This window comes from Carcharhinus amblyrhynchos, chromosome 17 (assembly GCF_965287045.1).
Source record: "Carcharhinus amblyrhynchos chromosome 17, sCarAmb.v2.hapA, whole genome shotgun sequence".
Classification (NCBI taxonomy): Eukaryota; Metazoa; Chordata; class Chondrichthyes; order Carcharhiniformes; family Carcharhinidae; genus Carcharhinus; species Carcharhinus amblyrhynchos.
This window is the reverse complement of record NC_137340.1, coordinates 51945229-51965239: the sequence shown is the minus strand read 5'-3', so window position 1 is coordinate 51965239 and position 20011 is coordinate 51945229. Positions and strand designations below refer to the sequence as shown.

Genomic DNA, 20011 nt, shown 5'->3' with positions numbered 1-20011 from the left:
GTTGTAGATCTCATGATAACTTATTGCCACTGAGTGTGAATCAATTATAAGAACATTTCACTCTCACATGGACGAGCCAAATTTATATGCAATCATTGCCATGGCATTTTAAACTAATCCTGTGGATGTGAAGCAGACATGGTGGTCAATTTCTTATTTGTGCACAGGATTGATACTGTCCCACTTTTCTTCAATCTGAGCATTCAGACCTGTCTAGCAAAAATAACTACAAGCTAGTTCTTTCATCCACATTGTACCCGAATGTCCTTCGTGTAGTTGTTCAAGAATTCCATCACGTAGATTAGAAGGAATGATCACTCAGATTCCCCACAATAGATACCCATCTTGGATGGTCAACTCAAGCTTTGTTGACAAACATGGTTTCAAATCAGGTTGCAGATGATGCATTCCAGTGATTGTTTCTTTCAATATCAAATCCAACACATTCCCCCAAAGGATCATTTCAGGTCTGTCTAAGAAGCTGAGAAGTTGTCCAAGGCAAGTGATCCAGTACTCAAAAGTAAAGAATGTTGGCAAAACTAGTTGATGATATCTGTTCAATAGGTAAAGGTAAGTGTGATAATACATTAACATGGAATGCTGATTGGCGATGCTGAATATCATGATGTGCAGGTAAGATCAGTGACCACCTTTGCAATCAACTAGCAACTGAAGCATTTTTGATTTGATTTATTATTGTCATGCGTATTAACATATTGTGAAAAGTATGGTTTTTTGAGCGCTTTTCAGACAAAGCATACAGTTGATTGAGAAGGAAACAAGAGTGTGTGCAGAACGTAGTGTTACAGTCAGAGCTAGGGTGCATAGAAAGATCAATTTAATGCAAGGTCTGTCCTTTCTAAAGTCTGACAGAAGCAGGGAAGAAGCTGTTTTTGAATTGGTTGATACGTGACCTCAGAGTTTTCCCGATGGAAGGCAATGGAAGAATGTCCAGGGTGCGCGAGGTCCTTAATTATGCTGGCTGCTTTGCCAAGGCAGTGGGAAGTGTAGACACAATCAATGAATGGGAGGCTGGTTTGCGTGATGGATTGGGCTACACTCACGACTTTTTGTAGTTCCTTGTGGTCTTGGGTAGAGCAGGAGCCACAACAAGCTGTGCTACAACCAGAAAGAATGCTTTCTATGATGCATCTGTAAACATTGGTGAGAGTCATAGCTGACATGACAAATTTCCTTAGTCTTCGGAGAAAGTAGATATGTTGGTGGGATTTCTTAACTATAGTGTTGGCACGAGGGACCAGGACAGATTGTTGGTGATCTGGACACCTAAAAACTTAAAGCTCTTGTCCCTTTCTACTTTGTCCCCAATGATGTAGACAATGGCATGTTCTCTTTTGCGATTCCTAAAGTCGATGACGAGCTCCTTTGTTTTAGTGACATTCAGGGAGAGATTATTGTTAAAGCATCGGTTCACAAGATTCTCTATCATTGTTTGAGATCCGACACTATGGTGGTGTCATCAGCCAATTTGAAAATTGAATTGGTGGGGAATTTGGCCACAGAGTCATAGGTATATAAGGAGTTTCGTAGGGGGCTGAGAACACAGGCTTGTGGAGCACCGGTGTTGAGGATGATTGTGGAGAACTTACTGTTGCCTATCCTTACTGATTGTGGTCTGAGTTGGGAAGTTCAGGATCCAGTTGCAGCAATCAGCTTGATCTGACTGAAGTCCTCAACCATGATGAACAAGGCCTCGGGATGTTTCATCTCAAGGCTATTCATAGTTGTGCATCTTTTGTTCAATACGACCTTCACATCTGCATGGGATGGGATGTAAATTGCCATCAGGATAACGGAGGTGAACTCTCGTGGAAGGTAGTCAGGGCAGCATTTTAGCATCAGGTATTGTAGATCTGGGGAGCAGAAAGTTACCAGTTTTGCTACATCTAGGCACAAGAAGGTGTTGATTAGGAAGCAGACCCCATCTCCCTGAGTCTTGCCTGAGGCCGCTGTACAGCCATTCAATGGATTGAAGAGCTCTCTGGTTTAAGGGCACTGTGCAGTGAAGCAGGAGTGAGCCACGTCTCCGTGAAACAGAGCATACAGCAATCCCTCAGTTCTCTTTGGAAAATGAATCTGGCTCTAAGTTAGCCTAGCTTGTGTTCCAGAAACTGGATATCTGCTAGGAGTAAGCTGGGGAGGGGAGGCCTTAGGACCATGTTGTTTCACTCTCACCTGCAGGCCTGCACGCTTCCTGGAGTGTCTGTTTCTTTTCGCGCCTGGGGGACGTTGAGAGTGGTTTGCAGTGTTAAGGGTATGGTTGTGTCCAATGAGCTTCTTCGCTCTGGTCGGTGCGTCGGTATGCCTTTATATGGCCCAAAAAAGGGTTGATCATGAGTCAATAATATGAAACGATGACCATATAAATAAAGATCAAACCTTTGTACACCAAGTATTATACTCAATGCTTCTTTTCCTAATTGAACGTAGTTAGATTCAGCACTCGTCAAAGTACATGAAGCAAAAGCTATTATTCTTCTCCCGAAAGGATATTTTGTGAAACTACTGCCCCAAATCTTATCAGGTGAGGCACTGCAAGCAAGAAGGAATGGTAGCTTTGGATTAAAACGTACAATACTTCGGACTTTTGCCAAGCATTTTTGACAGCTTTGTATGTTTTCTTACATTCAATTGTCCAGTCCCATAACTGCTTCACACACAATAAATCATGCAGTGGCTTCAATCATATAGGTACGTTAGTAACAAAGTTGCCAGAATAATTTACTAATCCTAGAAAGGGCCACAACAGCATCAGGTTCTTCAAATGTGATGCTTCTAAAACATTATCCATCATTTTCGGCACTTTATGTCAGCCTTTACTATAATGTGACCCAAATACTGGACTAATGTCTGGAAAAGGTCACATTTTTCTTTCTTGATATGCAGACCATCTGCTTGAAGTTTCAATATTGCTTCCAAATTATTGAAGTGCTCAATGGAACGTGTAATTAAAATATCATCTAGGTAATATTACACACCACTTAAAATCTGATCCATTTACCTCATGCAGACATTATTCCAAAGGCAATTTCTATAACCAAAGCATATTTATAAGTAATAATGGGAAATAATGGCTGTGATTCAGCAGCTGCATTCATCTGTAAGTATTCTTGTGAAAGATCAATTTTGCCGAATTTCTGCCCACTTAATAACCCAGCAAGCAGGTATTGATCAGCACACAACAGATTTATGGTTGTTTTAAAATCACCAGAAATATGAGTTGACTCATCTGGTTTCATGACGGGTACAATGGGGGTGTCCCAGTCACTCAATGTAACCAGCTCTAAAACACCAATTCTTCTTTGACCTTGGGATGAATTGTATATGGCACCCCTCATGTTTTGAGACTTTTTTGATTTGATTCATTGTCACGCGTATTAGTATACAGTGAAAAGCATTGTTTCCAAAAGGGAAAATGCTGGAAAATCTCAGCTGAGATTTTCAAGTATTTTATAGCTGAGATTTCCCAGTATTTTCCCTTTTGGTTTCAGATTCCCACATCCACAGTAATTTCCTTTTATTATTTAATAGAAAAGTATTGTTTCTTGCACACTATTCTTGCGCACCGTTCATAGAGAAGGAAACGAGAGAATGCAGAATGCAGTGTTACTGTCATAGCTAGGGTGTAGAGAAAGATCAACTTAATGCAAGGTAAGTCCATTCAAAAATCTGATAGCAGCAGGGAAGAAGCTGTACTTGAGGTACAAAACCTCAGACTGTTGTATCTTTTTCCCGACAGAAGGTAGAAGAGAGAACGTCCAGGGTGCGTGGGGTCTTTAATTATGCTGGCTGCTTTGCCGAGGCAGTTGGAAGCGTAGACAGAATCAATGGCTGGGGGGCTGGTTTGCGTGATGGATTGGGTGATATTCACGACCTTTTGTTGTTTCTTGCAGTCTTTGTTGACTATTTATCTTGAGATTCATTTGAATCTCCTTCACTGAAGCAAGTATCTCTTTGAATACACACTTGTATTTATCCAGAAGGTTTCTGTAGGTCTGTTTTGACATCGACCAACCTGTTGACAGCACTTCATTTAAGCTTTCATCTCCTCCAATCATGATCTCTCAGATAAGACCTAGAAAATTACCTCGGCCTACATGGAGAGGCAACGTCACTGTTTGTCCATTCAACTTTACATTGACCATGGTACAACCTTTTAGAGGCATGATCTTTTCTATTTATGTCCTTAAAATCACATCAACCGATTGTGAAGGAATATGCTTCAAGTTCAGTTGGTATGTAATCTTGGGAATTTATGATACAATGGGTACTAGTCTCAACCTCCTGCCCAATAGGTTGTCTGCGTAACTTCGGAATCACCCAGAATCTGAGAGATTCACCCTGTAAGACATTCAGTTGGAGCTCTTCTTCATTTCTCCAGACAATCTCTTCTTCACCGTCGTAATTATTTTCTTCCATGTTGTAAATCCTTTTGTATAATGCAACTTATTCATTTCTTGAAGGGACCCAGATTCTTCATCCAAATATTCTTCTCAGGGAGAGCTGATCCAGCCAGCAAGCTTTTGCAATGTGACCCATTTTGCCATAATTCTTGTAATCTTGCTATCCTTGCTCCAGCATTCACTTGCTGAATGGTCTACTTTGCACATCTGTGGCATGTTTTTTGTTGCTGTTTTGACTGATGTGCAGTTCCCAACATGTGGCCTCTTCATTCCTGCACCAAATTGTGAAGCCTCTTTAGCAGCCCATTCCATTAACAGTGCAATTTCCACTGTTGTCTATAATGCTGAAGCATATTTAGAAAGCAATCTTTTTTGGATAGCCTCATTTAGAAACCAAAAACTAGATGATCTTGAAGCATACCTTTGAATGATGCACCAAACTCACATTGTTGTGCCAGCATTTGTAAAGTTGCCACAAACCAATCAATGTTTTTGCTTTCCCTGTGATTCCTTCTGTGGAACCTAAATTCTTCTGTGATGATCATTTTAAGTTTTGGTTCCTGGTTTTGCTAGATGAAACAAATTCTAGGCAAATTGTAGGTTTTACTTCCTATTGTACCGAGAAAAACTGATATGAACAACTTGTCTGCAACTTTATTTGCTTTTACAAAGTACTGAAAATGCTTAGCGTAGGAATTCCATGATTAATTTTCTTCATTGAAGGGGCCCTTCAACCCACTATTTCTCTTGCAGGCACTAGTGACCCAAGACTGCTCAGTTTTCTTTTACTGTCTTCCCAGTACTACTCCTTTCACCCTGAAGGACTGATGACCTGATGTGTTTTCTTTTTACTTCAAGCTGCCCAAATTGCATTGCAAAGCACCCACTCTTTTCAAATATGCCAGATAATGCCTCCAATCTCACTCTTCTCTGATCAGAACCTCCCCCCCCCCACTTTTAAAACCACTGAAGAGCTTTTTTTGTTACTTGTCTTCCTGCACTGTTATTTGAATCTTTAATCCTGTTGGTACTTCTTCTCAGCCTTCTAATCTTTAAAGTGTAAGGACCCAAAATTATTTCTTCTACCTAGGATCTCTTCCCCATGTTCTCGATGAAACAAAATCCCAACTCATTGCCAGTTTTCTTTCTTTAATATCCTAACTGTGTTAGGGGTTGTGGCTTTACACAAAAAAAAAATGTGGCATGCCCTCGTAGATTCAAACTAACCAGTCCAAAGATGTGTAGGTTAGGTGAAATAGCCATGGTAAATGTTCAAGTTAGGGGGATAGGGCAGGGTGGGCCTGGGTAAGATGCACATAGAGAGTCAGCACAAACTTGATGGTTGGAATGGCCTCTTTCTGTACTGTAGAGATTTTATGGAACACAATAGGTTTTATTGAAAGAGGTGTTCACTGCACTGCAGAGTACAAACCTAAAGTAAAACAACACCCTCTACAAACACCCTAATAACACCACCATCAAATCATGTGATCAGCTCTTAAAGCAAACTGCAATCCCTAACAGAGGTGAAGATTGGAACCTTGAATTATTCTTGAATAACTAAGAGTCTCACCAAGAATATGAAATTAATAAGCACTGTCCCATTTTCAGGCAGGCTCACAAATCTTTGTTAACTTGGAGATGGAAGGAGACAGTTCAATATGGAGGATCCTTAGTCAAAACCTGCCTTCTGCTCCTTGGATGCTGACATGCTTTCTTTGATTTACAAATATGTTCCATTTTTATTCCATATTGACAGGATTTATTTTTTGCAACCTTTTCATTTTCTAATTTCATGTTAGAATGATAGCAGCACTAGCTTGTCCAATGGGCGCTTACAACCTATTGATTCAACGACAGCACTTGACATTCACAGGTGTTATATAGTGAGCCCTCTCTTTCTCTTGCTGCCATGATGAGAACAAGAGAGACAGAAGGCAAGTTCATGTCAGCTTCTGCACATAATGAAACTGGTTTACTCAAACTGAATGGTTGAAAATTTGAAGAGAACATTTGATCTTTTTCAATCTGCCCACCCAGCATTGCCCATATAAGTAGCTACAATGACATGTATTTGCCTATTTAGAGTAGTGGTCTTAAAGGCTAGGTTTTAATCAGGTTAGTAACTGAGCATCGTAGCCCTGACCCAGAGGATTGGACAAACAATACCACAGAAGATCGATCTGCAACATGTTAGTAATTGCAACTCTACACTTACCAGAGTCTGAAGGGAGTCCACTTTGGCACTCTGAACATCTGAGTCCAACTTTTCAATCAGGAGTGGCAATAGGAACTAAGTGCACAAAAAGAAATAGTATCAAATTAAGAGATACTCTTCGTGAAAAGGTGCAAAATTAAATTCAGACAACACAACTTGACTTGGTTGCCTTAAAGCCCTCCCATTCCCCATCATGTAATATCCTGTCAACACTTGATGTCAAAGGTCACACAGGAAAAAGGGCCTGTTTCCTTACGATTTCTACAACTGTTGTCAACAGGATGAGGCACGTTCAAATATTTGTCTCAGAGCAGGTGGAGAATACAGAGAACATGTTGCAGCCTCACAGGAACTTGCTGGCTGAAATTCTGTGCAACAGTATTGCTAACAGATAGATTACCTTTGTTCATACTTTATAAACAAACTGACTGATCTCGATAAACAAGTTGAAAGATGCATCAAAACATCACAAAGAAATGTTACAGGACAGAGCACGGGTGTTTTACTACAGTTACAAAGAACAGTGCAGCATCGGAACTGTCCCTTTGGCCCATCAAGTCTGTGCCATTACAGAATGCCTCTCTAATATAATGTTTTCTTGCCTCTATGTGATCATATCAAAGGATCATCTGGACGTGAAACATCAGCTCTTTTCTCTCCTCATATGCTGTCAGACCTGCTGAGATTTTCCAACATTTTCTCTTTTGGTCCCTCTATTCTCTGCTTATTTATGTATCTATCTATCCAGAAGCCCCTTGAATGTTGTTATAGAATCTGCTTCCACCACCTCCTCCGGCAGCACTTTCCAGGCATTCCCACCCTGTGTGTGAAAACCTGCCTCTTCCATCTCTTTTAAACTTTCCCCCTCACTTTCAACAGCAGCACCTCACTTCCACGTCACAGCAACAGCAATCACACTGCACAGCGGATAAGCTTTCAATGCAGAAGGAAGAGTTACAGACCAGTAGTGTATATCCCTATATTGTGCAGAGAGAATTGTGATATTATTACAGCAGCTCCAGGCAAGAAACCTTCAATCTAAAGCATGGGAGGAAGCCATTTCAGCCCATGATGTCAGAGCTATCTGAAACAGTCTCTAGCCCCAAGGCCTCTATTCACTCCCTATCACCTGGGCACCTGCCCACTTCCAATCCAAGCTGTTGCCCACCCCTGACTAACTGGCCGCAATCATACTGATCTGGACTTGTTGGGCCAAATCGCCCATTTCTGTGCTGCAAATACTACTTAATATGAATGATATTACAAGAAAGGGCACTTTATAAATCAAATTTTTCATGCCGACTTTTTCCTTTCCTTCACTTCCGGAAGTACCTCTATGAAGATGTACAGTCTGATAGGTAACCTTGCCGTTCCAAGACCATGTTTCATGGTGAGCTTGAACGACAAGTGTCAGCAAGCTACACTGACACACTCAAGTCTATCAGTGTCAGAGACCCTGCTTCATGAAGAAGCTCACACACAACAACTTCTAACAAGGGACACAAAATGCAGAGAAGGTTATGGTAGACATAGTTTTTGTGTTCAAAATTCTGAGGAATTTTGATAATGTAAGTAAAGTCTAGAAGATGCAGGCTTCAAATAATTGAGAGAGCCAGGGCAAAATGAGAAATTCATCCAGTTAACACAATAGGCTATGTGAAATATGTTACCTGAAAGGGTGGAAGCAGGTACAAGAATAGCTTTAAAAAGGGAGTTGAATAAATACTTTGAAGGAGCAAAATATTTTAATGCGATAGAAAAAGAGCAGGATGAGTGAGACCAATTGACCTCTCTTTCCAAGAGCTGGCAGACACAGTAGGCCAAAAGGCCCCTCTTCCATGCTATATGATTTTATAAAGTCACAGGAAAGCCGAGATTGAACAGCCTACGTGCTGGTTGTACTGGTGGCTCAGCTGAGATGCCAAAACATTGCAATATCCAAGAAACCAAATCACTGGTAATACCTCTGCAAAGTGGGGTGTGGCAGTGAGAACAGATCGAAGGCTCAGCACCAGCTCCTCTTGAGTTATTCCATGTGGGTCATTTGGAGGCTGTCAGAAGAGAGCGAAGTCAGATTATAACAATAATACACACTCAACACAATCTATTCATTCACCCGAGAAGGATTTCAGCCAAATTATTCCTTTCCTCCAGGTGCTTTACTTCAACTACAATCCCAAAGTTCCAGTGGGAAAGAGATCCTCCCACTTTAGCATGGCATTAATTCCCCCACATTTCTCTGTCATTACAATTTCTTCTTATATAATAATCAAGGCTCTGCCCTCCAAATTTCAGAAGTAGCTCAAAAATTGTTTGTTCTTTGCAATCCCACTGCGGTGAAATTGGGACTCATCTCAAAATTTCCTCCTTCAGTTCATTCTTCCAGGACTCCCAAGACACAAACTCCCTACTTTGACCAGTCTTCCCTTCTTTCCAAAGTCATTCTACTCCCCCTCCCACATATACACAATGGACAGGATTTTACCGTCTTGCCCAATCCGATTCTGGGGCGGCCAGGATTCGCAGAATGGCATTTTCTGTTGGCCTCGGGCGGGATCTTACGAGCCTCAGCTGGGCAAGGCAGTAAAATTCTGGCAAATATGTTAATGGAACTGGGAGGCAAAAATTTGGAACCCACCCCTCAGATCCATCGAGTGGCACTACATTATAATCAGTGACGTCGGAAATGCTGACAAAGCTATTTTGAAAGGTGAATGCTGACAGAGTTCAAAAATCAAGCTGAAAGGAAGAAAGATTTATGGACAGGAGCTGCACAGAAATGTTACATGTAACTAACACACTTCAACTGGGAATCCATCTTACATATCTACCTGCTACTCTATAAAAAGACAGAGGGTGGAATTTTCCAGCCCGCATGCCTACTGACATCCCACCAGAATCATCCAGTCAGCTGAAAGTCAATTTCTCGTACCAGGCCCAGAAAAGCTAGCTAACAGGAATGGGCAGGATGCATTAGGAGGAAAGGCTGGACAGGCTAGATTTCTATCTGCTGGAGTTGCGAAGACCAAAGGGCGATTTGAACAAAACCTTTAAAATCGTGAGGGGTATTGACAGGTTAGATGTGGAAAGGATGTTTCCACTTGTCAGAGAATCTAGAACAAGGAGTCATTTCTTAAAAATAAGAGCTCACCCATTTAAGAAGGGGACAAGGAGAATCTTTTTCTTGGAAGGTCATGAGTCACTGGAACTCGCTTCCTTAAAAGGCAGTGGAAGCAGGGTCGTTGAATATTTTTAAAGCACAGAGAGATAGATTCTTGATTAACAAGGGGGTGAAAAGGTTTTTTGGGGGCAGGCAGAAATGTGGGGGCTGAATTTACAATCAGATCAGCCATGATCTTATTGAATGGTGGGTGGATCAGGCTCAAGGGACCAAGTTGCCTACTCCTGCTCCAAATCCATATGTTTGAATGTATGCATATTTGTATCCTGATCAAAATGAAGAAAAGCACCATAATATGCAAATTCTACTTCTTTTTTTAATTCTGCGAATATCACCAGCAAGACAGACGTTGTTGCCCATCCTTTGAACTTACTGGGCCAATTCACAGGGTAGGTGAGAGTCACCCACATTGCAGTCACAAACAGGCCAGGCCAGGTAAGAGGTGGCAGATTTCTTGCCCTGAAGGACATCAGTGAACCAGATGGGTTTTGTGACAATCAATAGTGGTTTCACCGTCATCATCAGACTTTTAATTTTAGATTTGAAATGGATTCACCCTGTTTATGAACCCAACTCTCCACTCACCCGATGAAGGAGCAGCGCTCCGAAAGCTTGTGCTACCAAATAGACCTCTTGGACTTTAACCTGGTGTTGTGAGACTTCTGATTGTGCTCACCCCAATCCAATGCCAGCATCTTCACATCGTGATTTGAGCCCAAGTCCCCAAAGCATTAACCTGGGTCTCTGGATTACCAGTCCAGTGACAATACCACTACACCACTGCCTCCCCTTTACACATCAACATCAACTTACTGGTGTAAAGTCAATGGGAAAGTAGCATGAAGTGACCTCAAAGAGTTCCTCCACAAAACTCCCTGAAAACAGAAAGATATATATAAATAGCTAAGCAAAAGACAAACTAAAATGGATAGCATCTAAATAAAACACAACTTTTAGTACCTTAAATTAATATAAACTAAGCAGGTTGTGTTTATCAACCCAAACTGAGTTTTTGGAAAAACATTTTTAAAAACATATTAATTTCTACTTCATTCTCTTCTCCTGGTCAGGATGCTGACTTTATACTGGGGTGTTTTTTCACATGCATGAGGAACCCTGCGTTGACTGGGTGGACAACACTCTCACCACTGAGTTTTAAGGATGTGGGTTGAAGATCTGTTTCAGAGACTTGAGCACTTAACCTCAAATAACACTGCAATGTATTAACAACTGTACTGCTGGAAGTGAAGGCATTAAATTGAAGGTCCATCAACTCTCACAGGTGGGTCTCAAAGATCTAAGGAACTACTCGAAGTTAAGCAAGGGAGTTCACCCGGTGTCCTGGAATATTTATCCATGAAACAACGTCATGAACAAAAGATTGTCTGACCATAAACACTAGCACATTGTGGAACTTGGCAGCCACATTTCATATATTACAGCTATGAGTGTATTTCAAAAGTTTTCAACGTGTGTGGAAAGCTTTGGGGTTTCCTAATGGAAAGGTGCCTTACTTCCCTTCTTATGTTTAACTCCAGTAGTTAATCCTCCCACGTTAAGCAGAGACAATGAACATCACCAGTTTGTTCAACAACAAGGAAATATCACTGTCTGATCCCACATCTACACAAGCGTATTTTAAAACAGAGGGCATTTCTGGATATTGATTAGAAGCAGGAAGCCTAGTTGATACTATTCCCACATTCCAGAATTAAGGACAATTGCAAAATCCTTTGCTGGTTGGGTTAGATCCTGCAACTGCATGATTCAGTTAGAGACTGGGGAGGCTGCTCATTTATTCAGATGTCAAAAGTCAGAAATTAATGGTGTTCTGAAACTGCCTGGAGTGATATTGGCGCAGGAGAGGCAAAGAAGAAAGGTAGCTACATCTGTCTCATAACCTAGCAGGAAAACAATCTAGGCTCCCACACAGCAACTTTGATGAGCTGTTGGAAATTGAACTCACTCTACACTAAAAATAAATACATGTGCTGACAAGGATGTAAACAGTTTCCAGTGAAGGAGAATGGTAGATGTATAAAGATTTTGTACGTAGTACAGCCAATTAAGAGATGAAAACAGAACTAATGTTACCTACCGCCCTAATTAATGCTGTGAGATCTCAGGTGATTTAATTACGAGTATCACACGTGAAGTGGATTCAACAATATGTATTTGGGTACAATTTGTCCATTAGGTTCTTTTATCTAGCTGTGTCTTCGGATGCTAACAGCTGACTCTTGCAGAAAAATACATACCAAGCTCATAATTGTTGATTATAATGTTTCGGGAGATCTGAAAAGCCATTAATAAATTCCTAGGATCCTTCTCTCCATCCATTGCTTGAATAAAACCAAATGTGAAGTCCGCTGCCAAACTCTTCAACTCTAAGCACAGAAGAATTAAACAGTCTTACTTTGTGATAAATTTCACAAGACACGTACAGTTCACAGTTCAGTATCTCACTCAGAAGCGGCACAATAGGTGGATACAGAAGAAGAAAATGTGTCTCGCTGTTTCAGTAGGAAGTACTCAAGGTCGAGGCTGAGGAATATTACGGGAACAGCGTCATGTGTGTAGCTCTTTATCATTATTGAATCATTACCACACTGTGTTGAGTTTGCTGTATACAACAGTGTTTCCTTACATACAACAGTGACTACACTTCAACAACACTATTTCATTGGCTGTAATGCATTTTAAAGTCTCTTGAGATTTTGAAAAACACATATACATCTGTGGATCTGAACTTATAAACAGGTCCTTTCCTGGTAAAGAAGTTAAAGGCATTGCCATACAAAACAGGTAGTCACATTATCTGCGCTGAGCTTGCTCATTTCAACAATACAACCGCACCAACAGGCAGAGATGCCACTGCAAATCATTGTCCAGTAATCCCAACTACAAAGCATGAGCTTCTACACCAGAGGAGAACAGGATCAGACTGAGTTATTATATTGCTGCAGATGAAATAGCCACCAACTGCTTGATTAGTTGTAACAATTCGCCCAACCATTTTACCAATTCATGTCGTGCAGAACTGGTCATAGCTAAGATAGGGTGTAAAGGGATATCACTGTTATTTGTCTTTGGCAGCCCATACATATGTGAACACAACAACCCATGAGAACAAAACCTGTCATATATATCACACGGCAGCTCAACGTTCTTAGAGAAGACAGGCAAGCATTATCCTTGGCTTACTTTTAAGCAAGTGCAGTCAAGTTTACTGATGTGCATGCATAGTTGGTCTTAAGGCTGTGCACTACAATGCACTTCATCTGTGGTGGCAAATTTATTTCATTTTCAACCTGATCCATTTGTGCCATGATATTTATTCAATACATGACTGAACCATAAACATTTGAAACATGTCTGTACTGTAAACTCATTGAAGTGCAAGCGATTTGGCAGCACAATTGACAATGCCATGAACCATGCAACAAATCTGACTATGCAAGGAATTTGTTTTTGCGCATGGTTTCAATTTTGGTGTGCCTTCATTCCAAATCAAACAGGAAGAGGTACTTGATGAGTTTGAACTTCTCTATTCCCAAATATCCCACCAAATCTACCAAAGACACTGAATCCCAAAAGTGCACCTAGTTGATCCAGCACATGCATATTGTGAGATTCTGAATGACCTGCCTTATTCTCTCGTGCAAAATGAGTGTGCTACAGTATTGGGGGGCCTGAAAATCAACCCGGCATATACATCACTAGCTCTGTCAAAGGGACAAGAATAATCATCCTCAACAAGTGTGACAGTATCAACAAAATGGAATCAACAATTGAATCAAAGATCAAATCAACATTCAAGAAAGGGTGGCTAACTGATTTAAGGAATGGATTATAGGTAAAAGGAACAGGGCAGACATATGCTGTGTACTGGGTAAATGCCAATGTGCACTGGTTGGGCTAAACTGTTTGTTTCTGGATAATTCTAGGTGCATGATCCTGGATGACACATCTCAATTAGGTCAGTGCTCATGAAATCGTAGTTAGATAATTTCCTATGGTCTAGATTTACAAGCTGGTGAATGAGGTCTGTATCAGATATAATGCAAAAAAGATAGAGGTGGAGAATTACATAAAGTTAAACCATGGTCATTAGGTATGAAAACACTGATTCAAACTCCTCATTCAAGGCTGATGTCATGTGCTTCATTTCATAAAACATGAATAACATATGCAGTTACGAGATATGAGTGGGTAATTGTTTGGAAAACAGGTACGAAGTAGAGATAAAGAAATCATTCTTTGATTGGCAAAATATGGAAAGTGATGTTTCTTAGAAATCTCAGATTCAGTTTTTCTCTTTATAATTAATTCAAGTTTGCAGGTAACAGTACAGAATGCACAATAAATTGAGTGGATCATTGGAGGACATTACAAAAGGGACACAGACAGACTCAATCAGCAGTCAAAATTATGGAAAATGGAGTTCAACGTGGGGAAGTATGAGGGTGTTCACTTTGTATCTGAGAAAGACCATTCGGAATGTTTTCCAAATCCGTGAGACTCAAAGCCATGAAGGAGCAGAGAAATGCAAGATCCATATACACAAATCACGAAGAGCTGGTGCATGGGCATAAAAGGTTGGCCTTAATCACAAGATTAAGAAAAATATCAGCTATTAAGCATTTTGGTCAGACCTCAGCAAAGATATATCTGCCTTAGACATGAACAGTATGCATTGGCCAGAGTCTGCAATATTACAAGGACAAATTGCATAAACCTGGCTGATATTCCCTGGAGATGTAAAGGTTAAGAATGATTAAATTGAGTTATTTAAAACTACTATGAAGCACAGTGAAACTATTTCAAGTGGTGGTGGAATCCAGGGCAATCCTTGAATTAGAGCCAGACCAATTAGTTGTGAAAGCAGGAAATAACTTTTCATGCAAAGAGCAGTGAAAATCTGGAACTCGCTCCTTGAAAGGTTATGGCTGTGAAGAGGGTCAATGACACTTTCAAGACAAAAGATTGATACATTTTCAATTATTAAGAGCATCAAGGGTTATGCAGTAAATGGTGCTGAGATGCAATGAGTGGCAAAACAAGCTTCTCCCTTCCTAAGTGATAGATTTCCCACTGTAGTTTTGGAAGCAAAAAACCTTGGAAAGCTTTACAAAACAGTTGGTTACCCTGATGAGGTGTGGGGGAGGGAGACAGTCAAATTTTCCTGGCTACCCTAATCTGAATTGTCTCCCTTAATCCAAATCCAACAAGTGATGGTGCTGAATAGAAACTTCCTTTAAATTAGGAATGAGGTGCAACAGAAATAATAAATTATACCTTGCTCCCTGGTGTCCATAAAATTTGCGATGATGCTGTACACGGAATGCCTATCAGACTGCAACAGGGACTACAAAAGGAAAACACACATTAAGAAAGAGCACAAAATACCCAAAGCCTGCGCCCACATAAGACTGCAAAGTACAAGTTATTTGGTACATGTTTGGTAGCAAAAGGTCTCAACAAGTACAATATCAAAAGCAACAACTTCGACACCAAGCCACGGAAGGAAAATTCAGCAAAAAATAACAAAGTTATTTAAAAAGATAAATTTTTAGTCATTGACTGAAAACTATCAAGAGTGAGGCGAAAGTAGCTAACAGTCACCAATGGATTTAGTCTCATCACCTGACTCCCAGCACCCCTCCCCACTACCCCCTTAACCAATAACAATGGATAATGGCTCCAGTGCCCAGAACATTTTTTTTTTAAATTCATTCATGGGATGCGGGTACCACTAGCTGCACCAGCAATTATTTCTCATTTCTAATTGCCCTTAAACTGAATGGCTTGCTCAGCCATTTCAGAGAGCACTTAAGAATCAACCACATTGATGTGGACTCACATGTAGGCCAGATGATCGAAGGATGGCAGCAGAAATATATTCCAATGGCAAAGAAGGAATGTAGGAGAAGGGATAATCAGCCATGGTTATCGAAGGAAATAAAGGAGAGTACTAAATTAAAAGCTGATGCGTTTAGAGTGGCTAAAAGTAGTGGGCAAGTAGAAGATTGGGAGAGGTTCAAAAATCAGCAAAGAATGACTAAGAAGTTGATAAAGAAAGGAAGGATAGACTATGAAGCTAAACTAGCACTAAATATAAAAAAGGACAGTAAGAGTTTTTACAAATATATAAAGAGGAGGAGTCTGCTAGAGTGAATGTTGGACCCTTAGAGGATGAGAGGAGGGGTTTAGTGGTAGGAGATGAGGAAATGGCTGAGGCCTTAAATAAGTTTTTTGCCTCGGTCTTCACAGAGGAGGACGTGAATAGTTTGCTGGGTATTAAAGATAGAAGGATGGTAGGAGTTGAGGGCCTGAATGCAATTACTGTTACTAGAGAGGTAGTGCTTGATCGACTAGCAGAACTGATGGTGGACAAGTCCCCAGGACCGGATGGAATGCATCCCAGGGTTCTGAAGGAAATGGCAGAGGTGATAGTGGATGCCTTAGTGATTATTTACCAAACTTCGCTGGATTCCGGGGAAGTGCCCGGAAGATTGGAAAACGGCTAATGTTACGCCGCTGTTGAAAAAAGGTAGCAGGCAAAAGGCAGGGAATTATAGGCCGGTTAGTTTAACATCGTTGTTGGAAAAATGCTTGAATCCGTCATCAAAGAAGAAATAGTGAGGCACCTGGAAAGGAATGGTTTGACTGAGCAGACGCAGCACAGATTTGTTAAGGGGAAGTCATGTTTGACGAATTTATTGGATTTCTATGAGGATATGACTAGTGCGGTAGACAGAGAGGAACCGGTGGATGTGGTGTTTCTCGATTTTCAAAGGGCGTTTGATAAGGTGCCACACAAAAGGTTGCTTCAGAAGGTTAGGGGGCATGGAGTTGGGGGTAAGGTGTTAGCGTGGATAGAGGATTGGTTGTCTAATAGGAGGCAGAGAGCTGGTATCAATGGGTGCTATTCTGATTGGTGGTTGGTGACTAGTGGAGTGCCGCAGGGATCGGTGCTGGGGCCCCAGCTATTTACCATTTATATAGATGATCTGGAGGAGGGGGCTGAGTGTAGGGTGACGAAATTTGCTGATAACACAAAGATGAGTGGAAAGGCAAATTGTGCGGAGGGTGTGGAAAGTCAGCAGAGGGATCTGGATAGGCTGAGAGAGTGGGTGAGGACCTGGCAGATGGAGTACAATGTTAGCAAGTGTGAGGTTATCCACTTTGGTAGGAATAATAGTAGGAGGGATTACTATTTAAAGGGCGAAAAGCTGCAGCATGCTACAGTGCAGAGGGACCTGGGGGTCCTTGTGCATGAGTCGCAAAAACCCTGTCTGCAGGTGCAGCAGGTGATCAAGAAGGCGAATGGGATGCTGGCCTTTATAGCGAGGGGGATAGAATATAAAAGCAGGGAGGTCTTGCTGCAACTGTACAGGACTCTGGTGAGGCCACAGCTGGAGTACTGTGTGCAGTTTTGGTCGCCGCACTTGCGCAAGGATATTTTGGCCTTGGAGGGAGTGCAGAGGAGGTTCACTAGGCTGATACCGGAGATGAGGGGGTTGGACTATGAAGAGAGGCTGAATAGACTGGGTCTGTACTCGTTGGAGTTTAGAAGAATGAGGGGGGATCTTATAGAGACGTATAAGATAATGAAAGGGATGGATAGGGTAGAGGTAGAGAGATTCTTCCTACTTAGAAAGGATAGCAGGACTAGAGGGCACAGCCTCAAGATAAGGGGGGTGCAGTTTAGAACAGAGTTGAGGAGGAACTTCTTCACTCAAAGGGTGGTGAATCTCTGGAATTCTCTGCCCACTGAAGTGGTGGAGGCTACCTCGCTAAATATATTTAAGACACGGGTAGATAGGTTTTTGGCAGACAAGGGAATTAAGGGTTGTGGGGAAAAAGTGGGAAAATGGAACTGAGCCACTTCAGATCAGCCTTGATCTTATTGAATGGCGGGGCAGGCTCGAAGGGCTAGATGGCCTACTCCCACTCCTATTTCTTAAGTTCTTAATCCAAATTTCATCAACTGCTGTGATGGGATTCAAACCCGGGTCCCAGGAGCTCCATGACAGTACTGCTACATCACCACCTCCCTACAGGCCTTAATGGCCCATTAGCTGACAACTTACATCACAGGACAATCCCAGGATCATTACAATAAAAACAAAGTGATAGATGTCAACAAGTCTGTCAGTCTCGGAAAAGAGAAAAGATAGTTGCTCTAACACTTCTGCGTCTGTATCAGTTTTTAACCCAAAATGATAACTCGGGTTTCTTCCTTTCAGCAATTCTCTGTTGTGCAAGACTTCCTGACATTTAACATGTGAAACTCACCTGGACGTGTACCTCCTGAAACAATGCCTTCAGAACCGCTACAGCCAATCCTTCTGGCAGAACGGAGCTCATGCTCTATGGAAAACACGTAAAAGAAAATTAGTTAAAGCAGAAAGACTGGAGTGATGACAGCCTGCAATACACACCATTCCACTATCTAACTGCTCATCCAATAACTGGAAATTCTATTAAAAATATTTTTTAAATTATTCCACTGTCACCTAAGAAACTATGATGAAAGATTATTGTCCTTAATAGTCAACTCTTGCTCTCTCCACATCTGACCAGCTTCTTGTGCTCTCTGCTTTCATTCCAGACTTCCAACATTTGTCACATTTTGTTCAATTTTCAATTTTCTTACTTTCAATCCCCCCACAAGTTTGATTAACTTGACAACTATAGCTATCGAGAGCTGTATGCACTCACAGCAAAGTAGTTTCTCCCTGGATTTGGCTTTAGTTAGTTTAGATTGAATTGTAAGCTTTGGTCTCCTTGCTCTCAATTACCCTGTTGGATGAAAGGATGTCCTCCCTGCAACTCAGTGAACAGCACAATACACAACAGCTCAGATGAGATCTTGTACAGCAGCAATACAGCCTATTTTTGATTTACACTCTCTCTGCTCACCGTGCATCCTCTTGTCATATTAACTTCAGTTAGGAGAACTTGCATTTTTTTTTAAGTACCATTTTTATATACTTTGGAGGTCCCAAAGCCAATGAATTACTGTGAAATGTAGTCACTGTTGGCATGTTGAAAAATTCTAAACGTGGTGTTAACGGTTTGATACATTCATCACCTTCCTGATTAGCGAGCTGCACCACTGTTACATTTAACATTGTACCACATGCAGGTTGTGGGCCACAATCTGGCTCCCCATGCCTTATTGCTCAGCCCATGGACTCACTATTCAAAATACAGGAATTTAGATGAGTGTGAGGGGATGAATGAGCCAGGAGGAGGGGAGAGTGTGTCAGTGAACGAGGTCAGCGAACGTCAGTGACTGAGCACGAGATTGACTATCTAAGATGATCCAGAGACTGGGAGTGAACCAGAAAAACAGGCCTTTCCCTGCTCCACCCTCCCCAAAAACCTAGCCACAAAGCATGCCAGGCGAGAAGGAAAACTCAGGCTGAAAGGCAACCTACTTCTGATTCCCACTTTTAAATGAATTCCACTGGGCCAAGCTCAGACCGTGCGTCTCCAGAAACAAACGCAATGTTAATTGGACACAGCTCCTTAGCTCAGACCTGGTCATCACTCCTTCCCTGGTGACCAGGACTTAGGCCTCATCTGTCTCTCTCTAGCTCCACTTCTTCAGGGGAAAAGTCAATAAGATTTTATTGGTTAACTCTGCTAGGCACATTATAATGGTCCGTTTTAATTATTCATTTTTAAATGGTCAATTTATTGCTGAGAGATTTTTTAAGTTCATGGCTAATTTGCCAAACCTTATCTTTCCGAGAACTTTGAGGAAAAAATTGAAACTTAGCCTCTCACATGAAAAGGTTGGACACCTCTGATTTAACACATACTTTCCTCTCTTTTGTTCTGTGATCAGTGTCAATCACACTTGTTTTGGCACTGGCAACGTCTCAATACTACTGCTTTTCTGATGTTCACAGTGGAGGGAGAGAACTCTAAGAGCCTGATTTTACCATTTTCATTCTAAGTGCTGAATCTGGGCACAATGCAGATCTGACTTGGAAATCTGCTTTCAGGCGTTCCCATATGCACTCAACCCGAAAAAAAAGTGCAGGTTCCATTTGCACTGTGGGCGGGGCTAAGCATGCCCGAAACAATCAGAGCTCTGAACTACGCATATGCAATTAGAAAAAAATTTGAAAAAGCGTGCCTGTGTCAGATCGCTCCCGGACTGCAAAAAGT

General features: G+C 41.4%; 1 protein-coding gene across 1 annotated transcript in view; it reads right to left on the bottom strand.

Annotated features, from left to right (window-relative positions):
* mms19 (MMS19 homolog, cytosolic iron-sulfur assembly component) overlaps positions 1-18194 on the bottom strand; it is an 81032-nt gene extending 62838 nt beyond the window's left edge. The window contains exons 1-6 of the mRNA XM_080205943.1: positions 18125-18194; positions 15122-15191; positions 12082-12210; positions 10637-10698; positions 8607-8693; positions 6643-6717 (exon numbers count right to left, since the gene is read on the bottom strand). Of these exons, the coding sequence (XP_080062069.1) occupies positions 6643-6717; positions 8607-8693; positions 10637-10698; positions 12082-12210; positions 15122-15140 (372 nt within the window). The 5' untranslated portion in view covers positions 15141-15191; positions 18125-18194. The remainder of the gene's footprint in view (positions 1-6642; positions 6718-8606; positions 8694-10636; positions 10699-12081; positions 12211-15121; positions 15192-18124) is intronic.
* Positions 18195-20011: the final 1817 nt, after the last annotated feature.